The 18,152-nt window shown below is 39.8% G+C and overlaps 1 protein-coding gene across 4 annotated transcripts in view; it reads left to right on the top strand.

The window, feature by feature from the left end:
- Positions 1-18,152, top strand: part of sws (patatin like phospholipase domain containing sws) — an 874,342-nt gene that overhangs the window by 202,323 nt on the left and 653,867 nt on the right. For all 4 annotated transcript variants that reach the window (XM_067138236.2, XM_067138235.2, XM_067138234.2 and 1 more), the window contains exon 8: positions 13,976-14,185. In XM_067138236.2, coding sequence (XP_066994337.1) covers positions 13,976-14,185 — 210 coding nt within the window. The remainder of the gene's footprint in view (positions 1-13,975; positions 14,186-18,152) is intronic.

Genomic DNA, 18,152 nt, shown 5'->3' with positions numbered 1-18,152 from the left:
GCCACCCACGGAGGCCTGGGTTTGATTCCCGGCTCTGCCACGAAATTTGAAAAGTGGCACGTGGGCTGGAGCGGGGTCCACTTGGCCTTGGGAGGTCAACTGAGTAGAGGTGGGTTCAATTCCCACCTCAGCCATCCTCAAAGTCGTTTTCCATGGTTTCGAAATTCCCCTCGAGAGAAATGCCGGGATGTTACCTATGATAACTTAAGGATGTGGGCTCTTCCTTCCTTCTTCTTTGCCTGTCCCTTCCAATCTTCCCATGCCTTCACAAGGCCCCTGTTCGGCATGGAAGGTGAGACTGTCTGGACGATACACTAGTCCTCCTCCCCAGTTGTATCCCCCACCCAAAGTCTCACGCTTCAGGACACTGCCCTTGAGATAGTAGAGGTGGGATCCTTCGCTGAGTCCAAGGGGAAACCTAACCTGGAGCGTAATCAGATTAAGAAAGAAAGAAAGAAAGAGAAAGAAAGAAAGAAAGAAAGAAAGAAAGAAAGAAAATATTTCAGTTGTAAATCTCCATTTTTCACAGGAAATGGAGCGGAGTTTAAAATTCCGATTTTTAAATTTCATCCACTCTGTGACAAGAGACCACCAGCATTCTAACTCCTCGTTCAGTAATTAAATGATTATTTAAATTTTACCAATATAAATTATTGAAAGTTCAAGACTAATACAGCATTGCAACAAAACAACTTTCCACAATACGTAATTTAATAGGCCTGTAAATGCTACAATGAAATGCGATCGTAGTTTAGTCACAAAAAAGTATAAAAGGAACAAACAAACTTACCTCCTTACAGCAAGCTTGGCAGAAGACTATCCTTCCATCCGTAGTGAAATTGGGATCACCTGTGATCCATCGCTTCAGTCAGTAGGACTTAGACAATTTTTCTTTGCAATTACAATTACTTTTTTTTTTTGGCGTCGCGCCAACACAGATGGGTCTTATGGTAACAATGGGATGGGAAAGGCCTAGGAGTGGGAAGGCTGCGACTGTGGCATTAATTAAGGTACAGTCCCAGCATTTGCCTGGTGTGAAAATGGGAAATCACGGAAAGCCATAGTCAGAGCTGCCGACAGTGGGGCTCGAACCCACTATATCCCAGATGCAAGCTCACAGCTGCGCCCCTAAGCGCACAGCCAACTCGCCCGATGATTTCAGACACACTTCTTCACAGTAAATCACAACACATTCTAAAGATAAAGCGTACATGTACAACAGTTCACATCAAGATGAAGGTATAAAGCGTATGGATTGTGCAACGTAGTTCGATGTTGTCAAATTGTTCCTTGTTGTTTCTTTTTTTGCTAGGGGCTTTACGTCGCACCGACACAGATAGGTCTTATGGCGACGATGGGATAGGAAAGGCCTAGGAGTTGGAAGGAAGCGGCCGTGGCCTTAATTAAGGTACAGCCCCAGCATTTGCCTGGTGTGAAAATGGGAAACCACGGAAAACCATCTTCAGGGCTGCCGATAGTGGGACTCGAACCTACTATCTCCCGGATGCAAGCTCACAGCCTCGCGCCTCTACGCGCACGGCCAACTCGCCCGGTGTTGTTGTTTCTCTTGACGGAAATTTCCCAAGAACTGTTTCTGGTGACTTCCCAGAATTCCCATTTTTGTTCGTGGGGTAAACAGATCTTGAGAAATGAGAAGTTAATTCTGTCAAGCACATCAGTTACTGGAAGAAAATCAGCTGCTTTAACATAGATTAAAAGGGCATCAAATAGGCAAATATACTCAAAATAGGCTCAAACCTCTGAAACAGGCATTTATAGGCACAATAAAACCAACGAAATCTAGCTTAAAGGACCTTAAAATGGATTTATATCTCAAAAGCCTACGTTTCTGAATACAGGAGTAAAATAGGCAAATAGTCAAATTCCCGTCTCTAGTAATAACACATGGATGCTAGAAAGGCTCTTCTGTTTTTTGGGACTTGAAGGAAGGTGATTGTTGCACGTGGAAGCTACACCATGTTAAAAGATAGAGATTCATAAAAAGTCCAGTGCGCCGTATAACATTAAAAAGTTGTAAAAGTAATCCTTAAAATTGATGGTCACAGAAATCAATATAGGCTGGCTCATAAGAGACGCTACTTTCCATAAAAGATAACTGAGCTGTAGTCACCCTGTCTTTTCAAGATGCTCATAAATTTAGTACACATGGATGTGAAGCATGATGCTAGAAAAAGCTCTTCTGTTTGTAGAATCTTGAAGAACGATGGTTATTGCATGTGGAGGCTTACTATATATAAAATTAAATAAAGGTGGTTAGAAATTCGCAGTTCAATGCGGGCCATACAGTTGATATTGAATAAATGACAGCTAAGAAAGAAGGAAATAAGTTAGGGGGAAAGAAAATACTTAAATGGAATATGTTATATGGGAAATTACTTCGTGTTGTGATAAGCTGAGAGGAGCCAGAAAAGAAGTGAGAAGGGGGGTGGAGTAGGTGAGGTTCAAAGGAAGTCTTGTGTAGGAGGTGCGGGGAGAAAGAGAAGAGAAAGGAAAGTAAGCGGAAGGAGAGGTGCGGGGAATTTCATGACTGACTTCCTCTGTGGATCAGAATCGTATTTGATTCTCTAGACTGAGGTCAGACCTAATGAAAAATTATTTAGATCGTTGCCTATTGTCTTCCCTTTTATTTATTTGCTGTGGATACTCCCTGTTTAGAATCCATCCTAGGTGAGTGTTCTGAAGTGTGGGATATCCTGCGTGAGTTTCCCTTCCCTTCCCTTCCCTTCCCTCATGAGATGCAAGAAGAACTGAGCTCCGATTAGCGAGTACTCTGAGGAAGGTGGAAGCCTTGATCAGCGAGGATGACGTCCTTTGGGATTTTTCTTTCCTTGAGGTCAATATTTGATGCAGGGATATTGCCAGTTATCCTAGGTAGTACTATACATTCCATATTGAAATGAAAGTTGCTGATCGTCGAGTGCACTTCTATGTTTGCTGATGAGTCAGCTTCAGACGTCAGGGATATGACGGTTGTCCTTTTCTTCTTAAGTTGATGAACCACCTGCTTGGATATGAAGTTACTTTGGGAGCCACTATCTAATATGGCTTACTAGTGATATCTTCTATTTGAGTCCTTGATTTTAACTATGACTGTGGTTAGAAGATCCTACGTGTTCGGAGTAATTCTGAGAGAGTGATACGACGATTGGCATGTGTTGTTACTTTGTGGGTTTTGTGCCAGAGTACTGTTTGTATTCATTTGTGAAGAGAAGTTTGAGGAATGTCCTGTGGATATGGTGGCCATTAGTAATCTCCAATGAAGAGCTGTGGAGAAGAACCCACCAAACACTCATTGACATTGAGATGCGTCGTAGGAAATGGATGTGGATTGGGCATACATTACGGAGAGATAAAGACAACATAGCAAGACAAACCCTGGAATGGAACCCACAAGGTAGCAGGAGAAGACACATGGAGGAGGAGTGTAATAGCGGAAGGGATGGAGAGTGGCAAAATTGCACAGTGAAAGCCATAAGAGTGGTGCTTAGGACTGGCTGCTGGTAAGTGCTGCAGTTGGATGTGAAATGAGGGCTAAGGTCCTGTAATTGCCCAACTTCGTTGGGGAACCTTTCTTGGTTGCAACCCAGTCAGCTGGCCAAATTCCATGTATCCAAATCTTGCTGCAAATGTCTGCAATGATCTGCACATTTATGTTGCCTGTCTCTTACAGGAATTCAGCTGCTATGCCACCTTGGCCAAGTGCCTTACCCAATTTTAATGATACAATTGCCCATTCTGTCTCTTGAGGTAGAATGTCTGGTTCCATTTCAAATCCATGCCAAAGGATCATCTTTGGTTGTACTGTTTCTTCCTTGCAGAGATCCTCACAGTATTTCTTCATCTATTTTATATATTCTCGAAGTCTGGGATTTTACTACCACTGGCATCTTCTACTGACCACATTCTAAGTTTAAATTTATTTGAAAACAGCCTAAATTTGCGGTAAAAGTCACATGTTTGATTACGATAGTATATAAATATGGAAGAGTCCCAACGAACGAGCATTAACCACAAGGCGAGCAACCTTGTGTAACTCGCATCCAACGCTTCGTTGAATCAGAAATAAATTCTGCCAGTATCAACCTCGTTCAGGTTAAATTGAACAGATTGCTCTCCACCAATGAAGAATTCAAGGAAATTCAAAGTAAACTAGAGTCGCATGACGAAGAAAATGAGGAATCCAACATCACCTACCGAGAAGAATTCAAAGACACGATCGCCCTTCTGGAGGCCGAATTAAGAAAGGCCACCAGTCTACTAAACATGTCTGGAAATAATGAAGTGCTCACTCAAGTCATCACTTGGCATGCCTAGAAATATCAAACTACCGAAAATAAATCCCCGTACCTTTTGTGGGATTCTAACTACCAGGCTGGATTTGAAGGACACGTTTGAAAGCTTGCTGGTCAACTACAACAATGACCCTCTGCGAGTGGGGGCGCTAGAACAACACCCACGGTATCCCCTGCCTTCGTAAGAGGCGACTAAAAGGGGCCTCAGGGGCTCTGAACTTTGGAACGTGGGTTGGCGACCACAGGGCCCTCTGCTGAGTCCTGGCATTGCTTCCACTTACTTGTGCTAGGCTCCTCACCTTCATCTATCCTATCCGACCTACCTTGGTCAACTGTTGTTCTTTTCAGACCCTGGCGGTATTACATATGGAGGCCTAGGGAGTCTTTCATTTTCATGCCCTTCATGGCCCTTGTCTTCCTTTGGCCGATACCTTTATTTTCCTAAGTGTCGGACCCCTTCCATTTTTTCTCTCTGATTAGTGTGATATGGAGGATGGTTGGCCAGTTGTACTTCCTCTTAAAACAATAATCACCACCCACCACCACTTAACAACAATGGCCTCTTAAAAATAGAGAAATTCCACTACTTGCTCTCCTCTCAGAAGTAGGGTTGGGCACTATGTCCCTGTTTCGGCACAAGGTGCCGGTGCACAGTTACGTTCCGCTGTTCCAGAACACCGAGTGTCAATTGTTCCGAAACATTCTCAAGCGAGCCGGAGACACTGACTCGCTGTCCCATCAGAAGTGCCGCTATGCACTGCCCTTCGCCTACTAGCTGAACTGTGCAGCGGGCGCACGGGGCGCGGGACTGCAACTGCGCAGTGTAGAGAGAACTTCGAGAGGCAACATTACATGCTCCGCGCCAGTGGGAACTGGGAGTGTGCCTGTACGGAACGTGCTGTGTGGTGTGTGCCTGTGTGTAGTTATGGCCATGGTCCAGCATAAAGCTGCAGGGAACGTGAACGAACAGTCGGAACACTGAAATTCGCGCTCAATAATCACATTAAAGGCTGCTATTAGGTTAAGATTTTTCCGGTCAATATAAAATACTCATAACACGGTTACAATGGCAGTGCAGGTGTTTAAAAGTAACCAATTCAAGAATATTTTCACCAGTTGAATGTATTGGCCTGTATTGTGAGTAATTAGTGAGTAATTAATATCTCGAAAATTTCCCTCAACACTTTCTCGGGGATTGACGTTAAACATTAATTTGGACTTTAAGGAAACTTTTAAGCCCAAGAAAAATATGGGTCGTCGCTTTGGAATTAAAAATATAACTGGATGAATACATTGTTGTACTTTCCTGCTGTTAGGCCGGGCGCACATTGAGAAGCAGTTGGCCGCAGAGCAGGGAAGAGCAGAGCAGAACACCGCGAAGCTTACGAAATTGCGAAGTGGACGTGAGCGCACATTGCCACGCAGGGTCTCGTCCGTTTTCAGAAATAACATGTTTTCTTTAGACTCTGTGATACTGGGGCATCCAGTATAAAGAGGCTCTTTTTTCTTTTTTTTTTTCAAGCATTCGCAATTTTTCTCATTTTGTTAGTCATCTTCACAATTTCCCTTGTGCTGATGGCAACGCGGTTATTCAGCTTAAGACAATCGCAATAAAAACAACCACCTTCGCCAGTTTACAAGACTGAACAATATTTCTATGTTACCGATATTCGGCGTTCATATGGACTAAGCAAAGAATTTAATTCATGATTATTTTTTATATTTTTTACGTCGCACCGACACAGATAGGTCTTATGGCAACAATGGAATAGGAAAGGGCTAGGAATGGGAAGGAAGCGACCGAGGCTTTAATTAAGGTACAGCCCCTCCCCCCAGCATTAGCCTGGTGTGAAAATGGGAAACCACGGAAAACTATCTTCACGGTTGCCGACAGAGGGGTTCGAACCCCCTATCTCCCGAATGCAAGCTCATAGCAAGGCGATCCTAACCGCACGACCAACTTGCATGGTAAATTCATTAATAGGATCACAGTGGGGGAGAGGGAAAAATATGTATTTACAAATGTACTGCTAGATTTTCATCTAGTTGTCACAAGACACAAGATACTAAAATCAATCAACATTGACAATCTGTTGTGAACGCGTTTGCATTTATATTTGACAAGACATGATAAATGATTTTCCGTATTTATCTCTTCACATAAATGTGATGATGGATGACGGCGACGGAGTCGGCGATGATGCTCTCCATAATCAACATTAGATCTTTGTCTTAAATTCTATATGTTGCGAGAACTTGGGTCATGGATTGTTTCATAGATATATGAGGATTACATGCTTTTGTTTAACGTCGCACTAACATATCGAAGGTTTTCGGCGACGGAAGAAGGGTGGAAGATTGGGAAGGTAGCGGGCGTGGCCTTAATTAAGGTACAGTCCCAGCATTTGCCTAGTGTGAAAATAGGAAACCACGGAAAACCATCTTCAGGGCTGCCGACAGTGGGGTTCGAACCCACTATCTCCCGAATGCAAGCTCCGACCCTAACCGCACGGCCACTTGCTCGGTGGATTACATTTTAGGCCTTTCTCTAAACTAGCTTGTTACGCAGCGTAAATAAAATGATTTATAGCCTGGACTGTAGTGCCTTATTCCCCGAATTTACATACCGATTTTAATTAAATTCTGTTCAGCCATTTTCTCACGAACATACATACATACATACATACATACATACATACATACATACATACATACATACTGCATTGCAGTCCACATGATTCACATAGTACCTACAAAACATGGCGAGACTGAATGGCTGTGGTAATTTTCTCCTCCATTTCTTAACTGCGTGACACGTGCGCAGGAAACTGTGTTTCGAAGACATCGCGTGGTAGGCGGAAGTACGTGCAGAACCGGCCTGCTCTGCTCTGCTCTGTCCTGCCGTGTCTGTCAACTTGCGATGGTGCAATGATTTGTGTGGATTACAAAAATCTACTCTGCGCTGCACTGCTTTAGCTGCTTCGCCTGCGTCCCAATGTGCCTTATGCTCTCTGCACTTCGAATTCCTTCCCTCTCAACTTCCATTTACTTTCTTCAATATCTCGAAAATTTCCCTCAACACTTTCTCGGGGATTGATGTTAAAAATTAATTTGGACTTTAAGGAAACTTTTAAGTCCAAGAAAACTATGGGTCATCGCTTTGGAATTAAAGATATAACTGGATGAAAAAATGTTGACACTCCAACACAGGGCGACACACAGCTGGTATCGACAGGCAGACACAGCCAAGGCCAACTAATCTATCTAGTGCGGCCTTGGCACAGCACGTTCGGTTCAGGCACATTCCAGCTGAAGCGGAGCATGTCCTGTTGCCTCTCGAAGTTCTCTCTAGGACGCAGTTACAGTCCTGTGCCCTGTGTCCTGTGTCTCGGCACTCTGTAGCACTCCGCCTCAAGTTCCTAATGTTGCGGAAGAAGTGAATGTTCCGGTCTGCCCAACCCTACTCAGAAGGGTGAAGCCAAGGACAGCATAAGAAATATCAACATTTCCGATGCCAACTTTATAGTAGCCCACAACATTCTGGTCAATCGTTACCATTCACCCAAATTAATTGTAGCTAAACACATTAGGCAAATTATGGAAATTTTGAATAAAATAGGTTCAAGAGAGAATGAAATATGCAAGCTGATCAACACATTCAAGGGCAGTATAGATGATGCCTTCAATGCCCAACCAAGTATCTCAGACTTACTTCTGTTTGCAGCATTAATAAGGTTAATATACAGTACACTCAAAACTCTTGATTTACCATAATTGGATCAACCGCGTTGCAGCTTAACAACGATATCAATAACACTAAAACTGCACAAGTGTTAGGAGATACAGTAATACAGAATTACAGGGTCTGAATAATCAGCAGATGGCGACATTTATGCAAAATTTTTGTCTCCCAATGTTACTGCAATAATCCAGCCTATCGACCACATAATATCTGCATGTAATATCTTTTAAAATGATCAGTCATCTCTTCTTCAAAAGGGGATTGAAGAGGGCAATGATCTAAAAACTTTTTGGAAATTATTTACAATTCTCGACACTATTTATGAGATTCATTTGGCTTGGGGAAAAAACAAAACCATTGACAATTGTGCAGTCTTGGAAAAATCATCCCAGATATTTCTGAAGACGATGGATTTCTCAGATTTGATGAAGCCGATACAGTGTAGTACAGTGACTGAAGCTGTAAAAACTGTCCCAGGAGGAGAGGAAGTTGATGAAGAGAATATTTGTCAGTGGTTCGATTGTAATTAGAACGACCAAGGCTACAAAGAGCTGACAAACAGATTGTTGACAAGGTAAAGGGCAGGGAGGGAGCGGGAAGTGAAAGTGATGAGGATGGGGAAACAGCTCCTCGCGCCGCACAAGCACAACAGACATTTACGCATGGGGCTGCCTTGGCAAATGTCGAGTCATTGCTGGAGTACATCGAGGGCCAGGATGATGATGTCATCACTGAAAAACTTGTTTTGAGAATCTTGAGGAGCAAAATAAAGAAAACATGTTTTGCGGCACAAAAGGAGACTGATTATTTTCAGAAACAGTAAAGTTAGGGTAGTCTGAATATTTTTCTTTGCCTTATTAGTTTCAACGAAAAGTGCTGTTCGTTTTTCCATTTATTAATTGTGTTAAGTGCTACTTTTACTGCAATGTATTGGGTAGGTTAATAAGAAACAATGTAGATGTGATATAGGCTTTTGGGCTTATGCCGTGTCAAGAAAATAATGCAAAATTCTTTACGTTTTGTAGAGAACTTTGCTCTGCGTCATCAGAAGAAAATCTCGACTGTCCACGAGAAAGGCTTCCAAAACAATGAGGTTTGAATTTAGACATTACCCAATAGAAGTGGAAATGTTACATTCATTCGTCACCAGATGGCTCCCCAGACGCGGTACAGCGCTAGCGTTCGAAGCAGAAGCTGACGGAACCATCAGAATCAGTCTGAGAGGGTCACATAATATAACAGGTATACGCACATATGAAGGTATGACACTGACAAACCTGGAATGAAACATCTGGCGATGAGGAAAGTACGAATTCGGAAAACACCAAAACGAAATAACAGTAGTGAAGGGACAGGGAAAGCAAAGGGGCAAGAAACAATACAGTGGTATCATTTATTATAATTTTAACTGTAGTTTCAGTACGCCTGTTCTGTTTTTAATTTTTTGCCGGTTAACCGGGATTTTACTTATCCGGGAAGCCTTAACCCTACATTATCCTGGTTAATTGAGAGTTGAGTGTATCTCTAACTATTTTGGGAAAAGTATAGATATTTTGCTATTAATTCTAAAGGTTAACATTTTTTAACACTAATCTCAAATTAGTCATGGGATAATCGAATATTTTTAAAATAATCTAATAACCTCCATCCAATTATTTAACTAATCAAATAAATATTCAAATAAAATAATTGAACGAGTTTCAAATGAAGTCAAAGAAATATTAATGTTTATTTATTCCACCTATTCAATACATAAAAAGTGATTTTAATTAATGCTTTAAGAAGACTGCAGATTTCTCTCTTCACATGAGATTTACAATCTAACCACTTTATATGTTATTATAAACCCCACTTGAAGTATTCAGAAATACTCTTCTTCGTCTTGTCTCTAAAGATCAAACTGTTTAAGCTCTAATTTGAGTTCTTATGCCTTTTAATAAAATTTACTGTTTTCTTATAAAACCTTATAATTGTGACCACTTACTATCAAGCATTTCCCTCGCCCCTACAGTATAATTTGAGTGAGCGGCAGAAACGTCTCATTACTAGCTTTAAAATGTATTTAAACTCCACTTGGAGCAATCAGCAACATTCTTCATCATTATTCTGACGTTTGAACTGTTTAGAATCCAAACATTTCTCTAACGCCCTCAACCATTATTTACAAGATTCAACGTAGCAATTTGGGTTCTTATAGAACTACCAATATGCAATTTGTTACCACATTTTTAGACAAGGATATTCAATAAAGTGTATAAATTACGACTATTTGTTTGTAAATCTTTATTAAGGCTTTATTTTTAAGAATATCCTAACTACTGTCAACCATCTCGCTCACCTTTTGAAGCATATTTCCTACATCATCCTCACATTCATTTGTAATTTTTTTTTTTTAATCAACCACAATTAAGAACAATCAGGATCCTGATTTATTATCTTTCAGATTGAGATTAAGGCTGAAGATGTCCCTATAATTTTATGCACAGATTTTAATTCTTAATTAAAATCACTTTTTATGTATTGAATAGGTGGAATAAATAAACATTAATATTTCTTTGACTTCATTGTACAATTCAATACGAACCAAAATATGAGAATTATAACATGAGTTTCAAATATCATACACTCGTAGTGATGGCATAATCGAATACTTTTAATATTTAAATATCTCATTCGATTGTTTCAGCTGAATCACTCGTTTGGTTGGAGCGATTGAATGTTAAAATAATTACTTTTCATTCGATTATTTTAAAACCATTTACTATTCAATTGCCTCATTCATTCAAATGCAGTTTCAAATGAATAATCAAAAAATAATAGAATGAAAAAATTCACTAATGGAGTTTTGGATGAATAATCAAAAGATAATTGAAAAATAATTGAACGGAAAAATAGTCACTTTTCAATTGCCTCATTCATTCCAATGAATAACTGAAAAATATAATTGAATAAAATGAAATATTTGAACAAGCAATTATTTTGTATTCAGTTATCCCATCACTATCTCAAACAGAAATAAAATATTTTACTTGATATACATAAATGCTGGAAATTCTTCTTTTATTCACTTTTACTCGTTGTATAGCAAATCCTGATGTTTTGTCTATTGCTGCACTTGGAGAATCCCTTGTAACCTCTGAGAGTGCAGTTAGAGGCATGGCTTTCTGCTTGGTGGCTCCTTGTCTTGAGAGCAAAAATATATCCTAAACACCATGAACTCTTCTTATTTTTACCTGGCTGAGTCTTTTTGAGCCCCAACTGGTGGTTCCAATCCCAGCTCTGTCCGGTGGCATTTGAATGCACTCAGATACATCAATCTCATCTGTAGATTTACTGGCATGTAAATGGTCTTAAGTGGTACAAAATTCCAGTGTGTCAGACTCGAAGTGTTTTTGAAGACTGTGAAAATAGTTGATGGAATATAAAACTACTACTACTACATAACTCAAGAGTTGCTGAAAGCTAATGCTGCCATTTGTGTGTTCTGTGTATAGAATTTTCAGTCAGTTGATTTATCGATCATTCACTCATTGATCTGTATTTAGGGCTGTCACCCAAGTGGCAAGTTCCCTTTCAATATTTTTTACCTAGTCCTTTCTTGAATGATTTCTATGAACTTCGAAACTTATCAAAGATTTCCCTTGATAAATTATTCTGATCCGTAATGTTTTTTCCTATAAGTGAATATTTGTGCCAATTTGTCCTCTTGAATTCCAACTTTATCTTCATACTATGATCTTTCCTACCTTTAAAAGCTCCACTCAAGTTTATTCATCTTTTAACATCATTCCACGCCATCTCTCCACCAACAGCTTGGAATGTTCCTCTAGTCTCCTTACTCCCAAGTCTTCCCAGCCCAGAGTTTGCAACATTTTCATAACACTACTCTTTAGTCGGTTATCACTCACAACAAATTGTGCTGCATTCCTTTGATCTTTTCCAGTTCAAGTTTCAAGTAATCCTGGTTGTGGGGTCCTGTACACTGGAACCATGTTCCAGTTGGGGTCTTACCAGAGGTTTATACACCCTCATTGTGCCAGGAGAGTTCTGAAGATGTGAGCATCCTAGGAGATTCTGATGTAGGATGTATTTGACAGATGATTATGAAGGTTCATTTCTCAGACTTGGGGCAAAGAAATTGAAAAATACTAATGGATTAAATTTAAACATAGACTTTCATGACCATTAAATGACATTATACTGTTGTGGGGATATTAGGTCGTGTTATATATTATTGTATGCTGAGTCATTTCAATCTCTCAACCAAGGTCATCTTCAGAGCATTGACAATGTTGATTGAAAACTGTTAATGGCAATTGTCATTCCATAGTAAGTGGACTCAAGATAGAAAGACCCTGTTAGAAATTTGGCTCATTCCATGGCCTCCAAAGTCAAGGATAAAGATGTTAAGACTTACCTGTGGAGTATAGCCATGATCTACTCAGTTTATAGCTATCCTCTTTGTTATTATTATTTGGATGTTTAGCAATTTCTGCCGCCTCACAAATGATTCCGTACATTTCTCCTTACAAATGTTCCACCACAACAGACTTCTCTGGCTAAGAAAGATGTAAGTGGTGGAGCATGCCATACATAATGACCATCAAATCATTTTTGATGCAACATCTCTAATTTGTAAGGAGAAACGTTTTACACCTAGAATCATTTGTGACATGATAGAAATTGCTTAACACCTGAATAATTGTAACAAAGAGGACTGCTATATACTGAGTTGATCATGGTTAACCTCCATAGTTAACATCTTTCTTCTTGACTCCAGAGGCTCTGAAGTGAACTACATTTCTAACACGGTCCTTCTCTCTTGAGTCCACTTACTACGGAGTGACAGATACCATTAGCGATTTTCATTCTAAATTGTAATTACCGTATTCTGAAGACAATCATGGTTGCGAGATTGAAACACGTCCGCATGTAATAATATATAACACGACCTAATATCCCCAAAACAGTATAATGGGATTCAATTTACTTTACAAAGACCTTGAGACCGGCTGCATAGAATAGTTGATTAGTTTCTTTGTTTTTTATGCATAAGATTGCAAGTTGAATTCTTGGCACAGTTGGTTTGTAAATGTCTATATGCGAAAGGCCTGTCTCAGTAGATTTATTGCACTTTAAAAGTACCTGTATTGAGGACGAAGTTCTTTCACTCGGGAATCTTAAAAACCATAGCAGTTAAAAGGATGTTGAAAACAAGGTTGTATTTTGGGGGGGGGGGGGGGTCAAATATTGACTGTTTATTTTAAACTATCATCATCATCATCATCATCATCATTGTCATCGTAATCATTATTGGTGATAGTGCTTCCATTTGCAATATCTTAAGAGATGGCATTCTTTTATATCACTTTCTTTAGCAGGATAAGCATAAATAATTATTCACCATCATACATTTGTGAGATAGTGGGTTCGAACCTCACCAGATGGCAGCTCTGAAGATGGGTTTCCATTGTTTCCCATGGTTTCCCATTTTCACATGGGCAAATGTACCTTAATTAAGGCCATGGTCACTTCCTTCTCACTCCTAACCCTTTCCCATCCCATCATCGCCATAAGACCTCTCTATGTTGCTGCGACGTAAAGCAGATTGTATTCACCATCAATCTTGAGAAATGTTATTGGAACTGTGAATAAAGTTCTGTCATGCACATGGTTTTCAGAGATCCCTAGACATCAGTCCTGCAGTTCATTTACATGCTGTTAAATCTATTGACATGAGGGAGGCATATTTAAGCACCTTTTAATATTATATTTTTAACATAACAGTGGAACTACTTAAAATTGTTCTAGGAGAAGGCAGCGTGAACACCACATGTTTGTTACATCATTTCAACTAGTCTTTCTCTGTTCAAAGTTATATTGTTTAAATTTCAATTTAATTTATGTTATACAATTGTAGGGTCATCCAAATCCTTACAAGACTGTGTCTGCTCGAGCTGTGGAAGATTCTACAATAGTACGTCTACCTATGGCTGCATTCCAAGAAGTTTTTGAAGAATACCCTGAAATATTTATAAGAGTGATGCAGGTGATAATGGTTCGTTTACAACGTGTTACCTTTACTGCATTACATCAATACCTGGGACTGTCAGCTGAGCTGGTGAACCCGGTATGTATTTGTTTGATGTTTATTCCGTGTGTATTCAATGATTGTTCTCTTTCATAGAAAAAGTAGCAGAATGAAAGCTATAAATATAGAAGACAACATGTGATGTAGCAGCGAATTGAAGTTTATTTTTAAACCTTGTTTAATAATGACGTTATTAATATAAAAATGATTGCCGGCCCCCGCGGTGTAGGGGTAGCGTGCCTGCCTCTTACCCGGAGGCCCCGGGTTCGTTTCCTGGCCAGATCAGGGATTTTTACCTGGATCTGAGGGCTGGTTCGAGGTCCACTCAGCCTACGTAATTACAATTGAGGAGCTATCTGACGGTGAGATGGCGGCCTCGGTCTAGAAAGCCAAGAATACCGGCCGAGAGGATTCGTCGTGCTGACCACACGACACCTCATAATCTGCGGGCCTTCGGGCTGAGCAGCGGTCACTTGGTAGGCCATGGCCCTTCAGGGCTGTTGTGCCATGGGATTTGGTTATTAATATCCATATGAAAAATAAATATGGTCCTGAAAGAAATAATTCAACTCTAGGAGAAAACAAAAGACAAGAAAGAAAAAAAAAAAAACACCAAACGAGTTGACTGTGCAGTTATGGTCGTGCATCTGTGAGCTTGCATTCAGGAGATTGGGTTCGAAGCCCTGAAGATGGTTTTCTATGGTTTCCTATTTTCTCACCAGGTAAATGCTGAAGATGAACCTGATTAAGGCCACAGCTGCTTCCCCCACTCCTAGCCGTTTCCTATCCCGTTGTTGCCATGCTACCTAAATGTGTTGGTGCAGCGTAAAGCAGAATTGTAAAAAAAAAAAAAAAAAAAGTTTTCAGGAATTCAAAGAACTGTGGGCCTTACAAGAAAGTTTGTAATATTGAAAACATCACCATAGTAAAGTACCATAATAACCAATTTTATTCCCATATTGCTTTTTTAATGAAATATTGAGTCTCCTAACCGTTGCAGTATAACTTTTTATAGACTTTTTTATCCATTTATCATTGTTAACTTGGAGTTAGCAAGGTTAAAATGGCTACAACCTTCTACAGTTCTGTTTCCCAATGGTTGTGGGACAGAATCTTTTCCAAATGCAAAGGTGCCACTTCATAAAACCTACTTGCTACTCATTATGACCTATGGACTGAAAGCAGCAAACCTGACCAGTAGGGAGAAAATTCAGCAACCGATATGAAGTTCCTTGGGTTGAGCATGCAAGGGACAAAATCAGAAATTAATCAGTCTACCTCCAACTATGGCTATAACATATGATAATCAAGAAGAATCATGACTGAAATTATTTGGCCACATAATGAGATTGGAATTAGTAAGAACACTTACAGTGTACTTTGAAGGAAAGATTAGTGGAAAAAGACCATGAGACAAATCTAGAGGTGGCTGAATGAAGCAGATAGAAAAAGACTCAGCCATGAGAAGCCGAAAATGGGAGAAGGTCCTAGAAGAGTATTGGTGATGAGAGAAATAGTTTATAAAGGAAGCTCATTCATTCCCGCAGCCAACCTGCTGGAGTGGAGAACCGATGTGATGATGATGCCTATGATAACTATAGTGTAGCTTAAGTGTAATGCTAAGGGACAAGTTGTTGTCTGTTTCTGAGTACTGGAATCCCAAATTCTGTTTAACCACAGGTGTTTCCTTCAAATTGATACTGTTGAAATACTTCTCTATTTCAGTCACCTCTTGGTGTCTGGCTCCATGGGTGAATGGTTAATGTGCTGGCCTTTGGTCCAGGGGGCCCCAGGTTTGATTTCCGGCTGAGTTGGGTACTTACACTTTCATTGGTTAATTTCAACGGCTTGGGGGCTGGATGTGTGCACGCCATCTTCACCATGATTGCCTACAAAGACAACACTGCAGGATATGTAATTGATGATTGGCTTTGAATCCTCCGAGAGTCAATCCAACAATTTTGATTGTGGGAAGAAGGGAATATATGAGTCCACAATTCCATTTTACAAGCAAGCATACAACCTAAAAAAGATCAGAGTTACAGGTTTGCTGATCGGGAATAGGGGTAGAATCAAACTCTTTGACATGAGTGACATTGCACTTTCAGCCTTAAAATCATCCCTAAGTATTTTAACACTTTCAACACTACCATATTTTAACATGGAGCCTGGCAGTAAACTGGGTCTTTTTCTTGAATTTTAATACATTATTGCACAACAGCAAAACATAGTATATATAATTTTTGTATCATATGAAGGTATCAGCCATCCAAAATGAAGATGTCAATCAGGAAGTATACATATCTAATGTAATTTAATTGTAGTAGTCTTATGGAAAACATTAAAAAATGTATAGGAAAAAAGCTTTCATGTTAAAGTTATACCAATAAGCCTTCTCAAACAATAAAAATGAATCATTTACTGTGGCTACTTAAGTCACAAATAAACACAATTACATTTGAAATACAAAATTTGCCTATTTAGGAATAGTTTGTTTTGGTACAGTAACACTGAAAACATTGAGCAATGTACTGTCCAAACTTACACTCATTGCACAACTACACTACTTTCTTTTCGTGGTACAGGTGAATTATCAGCCGGCGTCTCTTTGTCTAAATGGAAAATAAGCCCAAGTTTCTGGAGAGGTGAAGTCATTTTTATTGTTTGTATTCAGAGAAAAATAATGCAGCTAAAAACTTGCATTCGCAAGTGACATAACAAATAAAAATCTTACCCGAACTATCACTTGATATGTGATCTGGTACGTAAGCAGAGTCTTCATTACTGTCATCTACAGTATCTAAACCCGTTTCTTGCAATAAAATATCCAAAGTATCACATCATTGTGCTGGCATGAGGACGTGTTTGCACAGTAACACAGCTGACAGCATGACAGATTTGGCGTGCCCAGTACCTGGCACATCAAATGTTTCAGTCAAGGTCACAGCAAGGAGAAACTACCCTTTTTATCGTTTCAGTTTAAATTTCCTGATAACTGCTGCATTCTAGTGGACACTAGATAAACTACTACCCTCAAGCAAGAGACGGGAACCGTATAGGATACATGGAGTTTATTTATCTATTATGCCTTTGTAGGTGGCGAAGTTAGGGCTCTTGACCCTCTCTTACTTAGCGTGTCTATAAACACGCGCAAAAAACATGTCCGTGTGGGATACGGCCGCCATCCACAACGAGGAAAGCAGTTCGCCCGTATCCTGTACAGGCATGGTGTTGAAAGTGTTAAGAAACCATCTTCGGTGAATTTCTTTTAAATTCAGTAGATTGTTTTTTTGTCTTTATCTGTCCATTACACACTTTTGCTGGTTCAAGTAGGCTGCACTTTGTCTTAAAGTAGCCTCTACATTGAGGGTCTGTTACTATATAATGTCTGTACTATTAATAAAAAGAGATGGTGAATATATATATTTTTTTTTTTTTGTGAGCTGAAATTTGGTAAGGATGCAGCTTGAAGTCCTGAGTCATACAAGGGATACTTTTGGTATTGATATATTTCACCGTCTTGAACTAGTGGGGAACTTTACAGGGGAATGTCCCAAATTAAGGCAACTTTTGCCCTACATCAGCTGAAATGATGAAGAAGCGGTTGGCTGTATCAAAAAATGAAGTGCATTGCATGGCCTTGAAAAAAAAATTTCTACAAGAAACATGCATTTTCTTCGTAACTCTGCCAATTTTTAAGAACATTCGACTCTCACCAGGGTGAGTAGATCATCAATTGTTGGAACTGCGATAAGGCTTCGTTGTTGACACGTTAGTTCAATATTTCAACACCATGCGTCGCCCACATTGTTTGGTCTGAACAAGTAGCAGTTGACTGCAATGTTGTGTAGGCATGACACACTGTTTAGAACTCTTCACATGTGAATTGAGTGTTGTTATTCAATGCAGTCATCATCATCATCATCATCATCATCATCATCATCATCATCATCATCATCATCATCAAAAATATGCCAGGCTGTTTTGTGCCAAGTTGTAAATCTAA

The sequence above is a fragment of the Anabrus simplex genome, chromosome 1 (genome assembly GCF_040414725.1).
Source record: "Anabrus simplex isolate iqAnaSimp1 chromosome 1, ASM4041472v1, whole genome shotgun sequence".
Taxonomy (NCBI): domain Eukaryota; kingdom Metazoa; phylum Arthropoda; class Insecta; order Orthoptera; family Tettigoniidae; genus Anabrus; species Anabrus simplex.
This window is presented reverse-complemented; position numbering and strand designations above follow the sequence as displayed.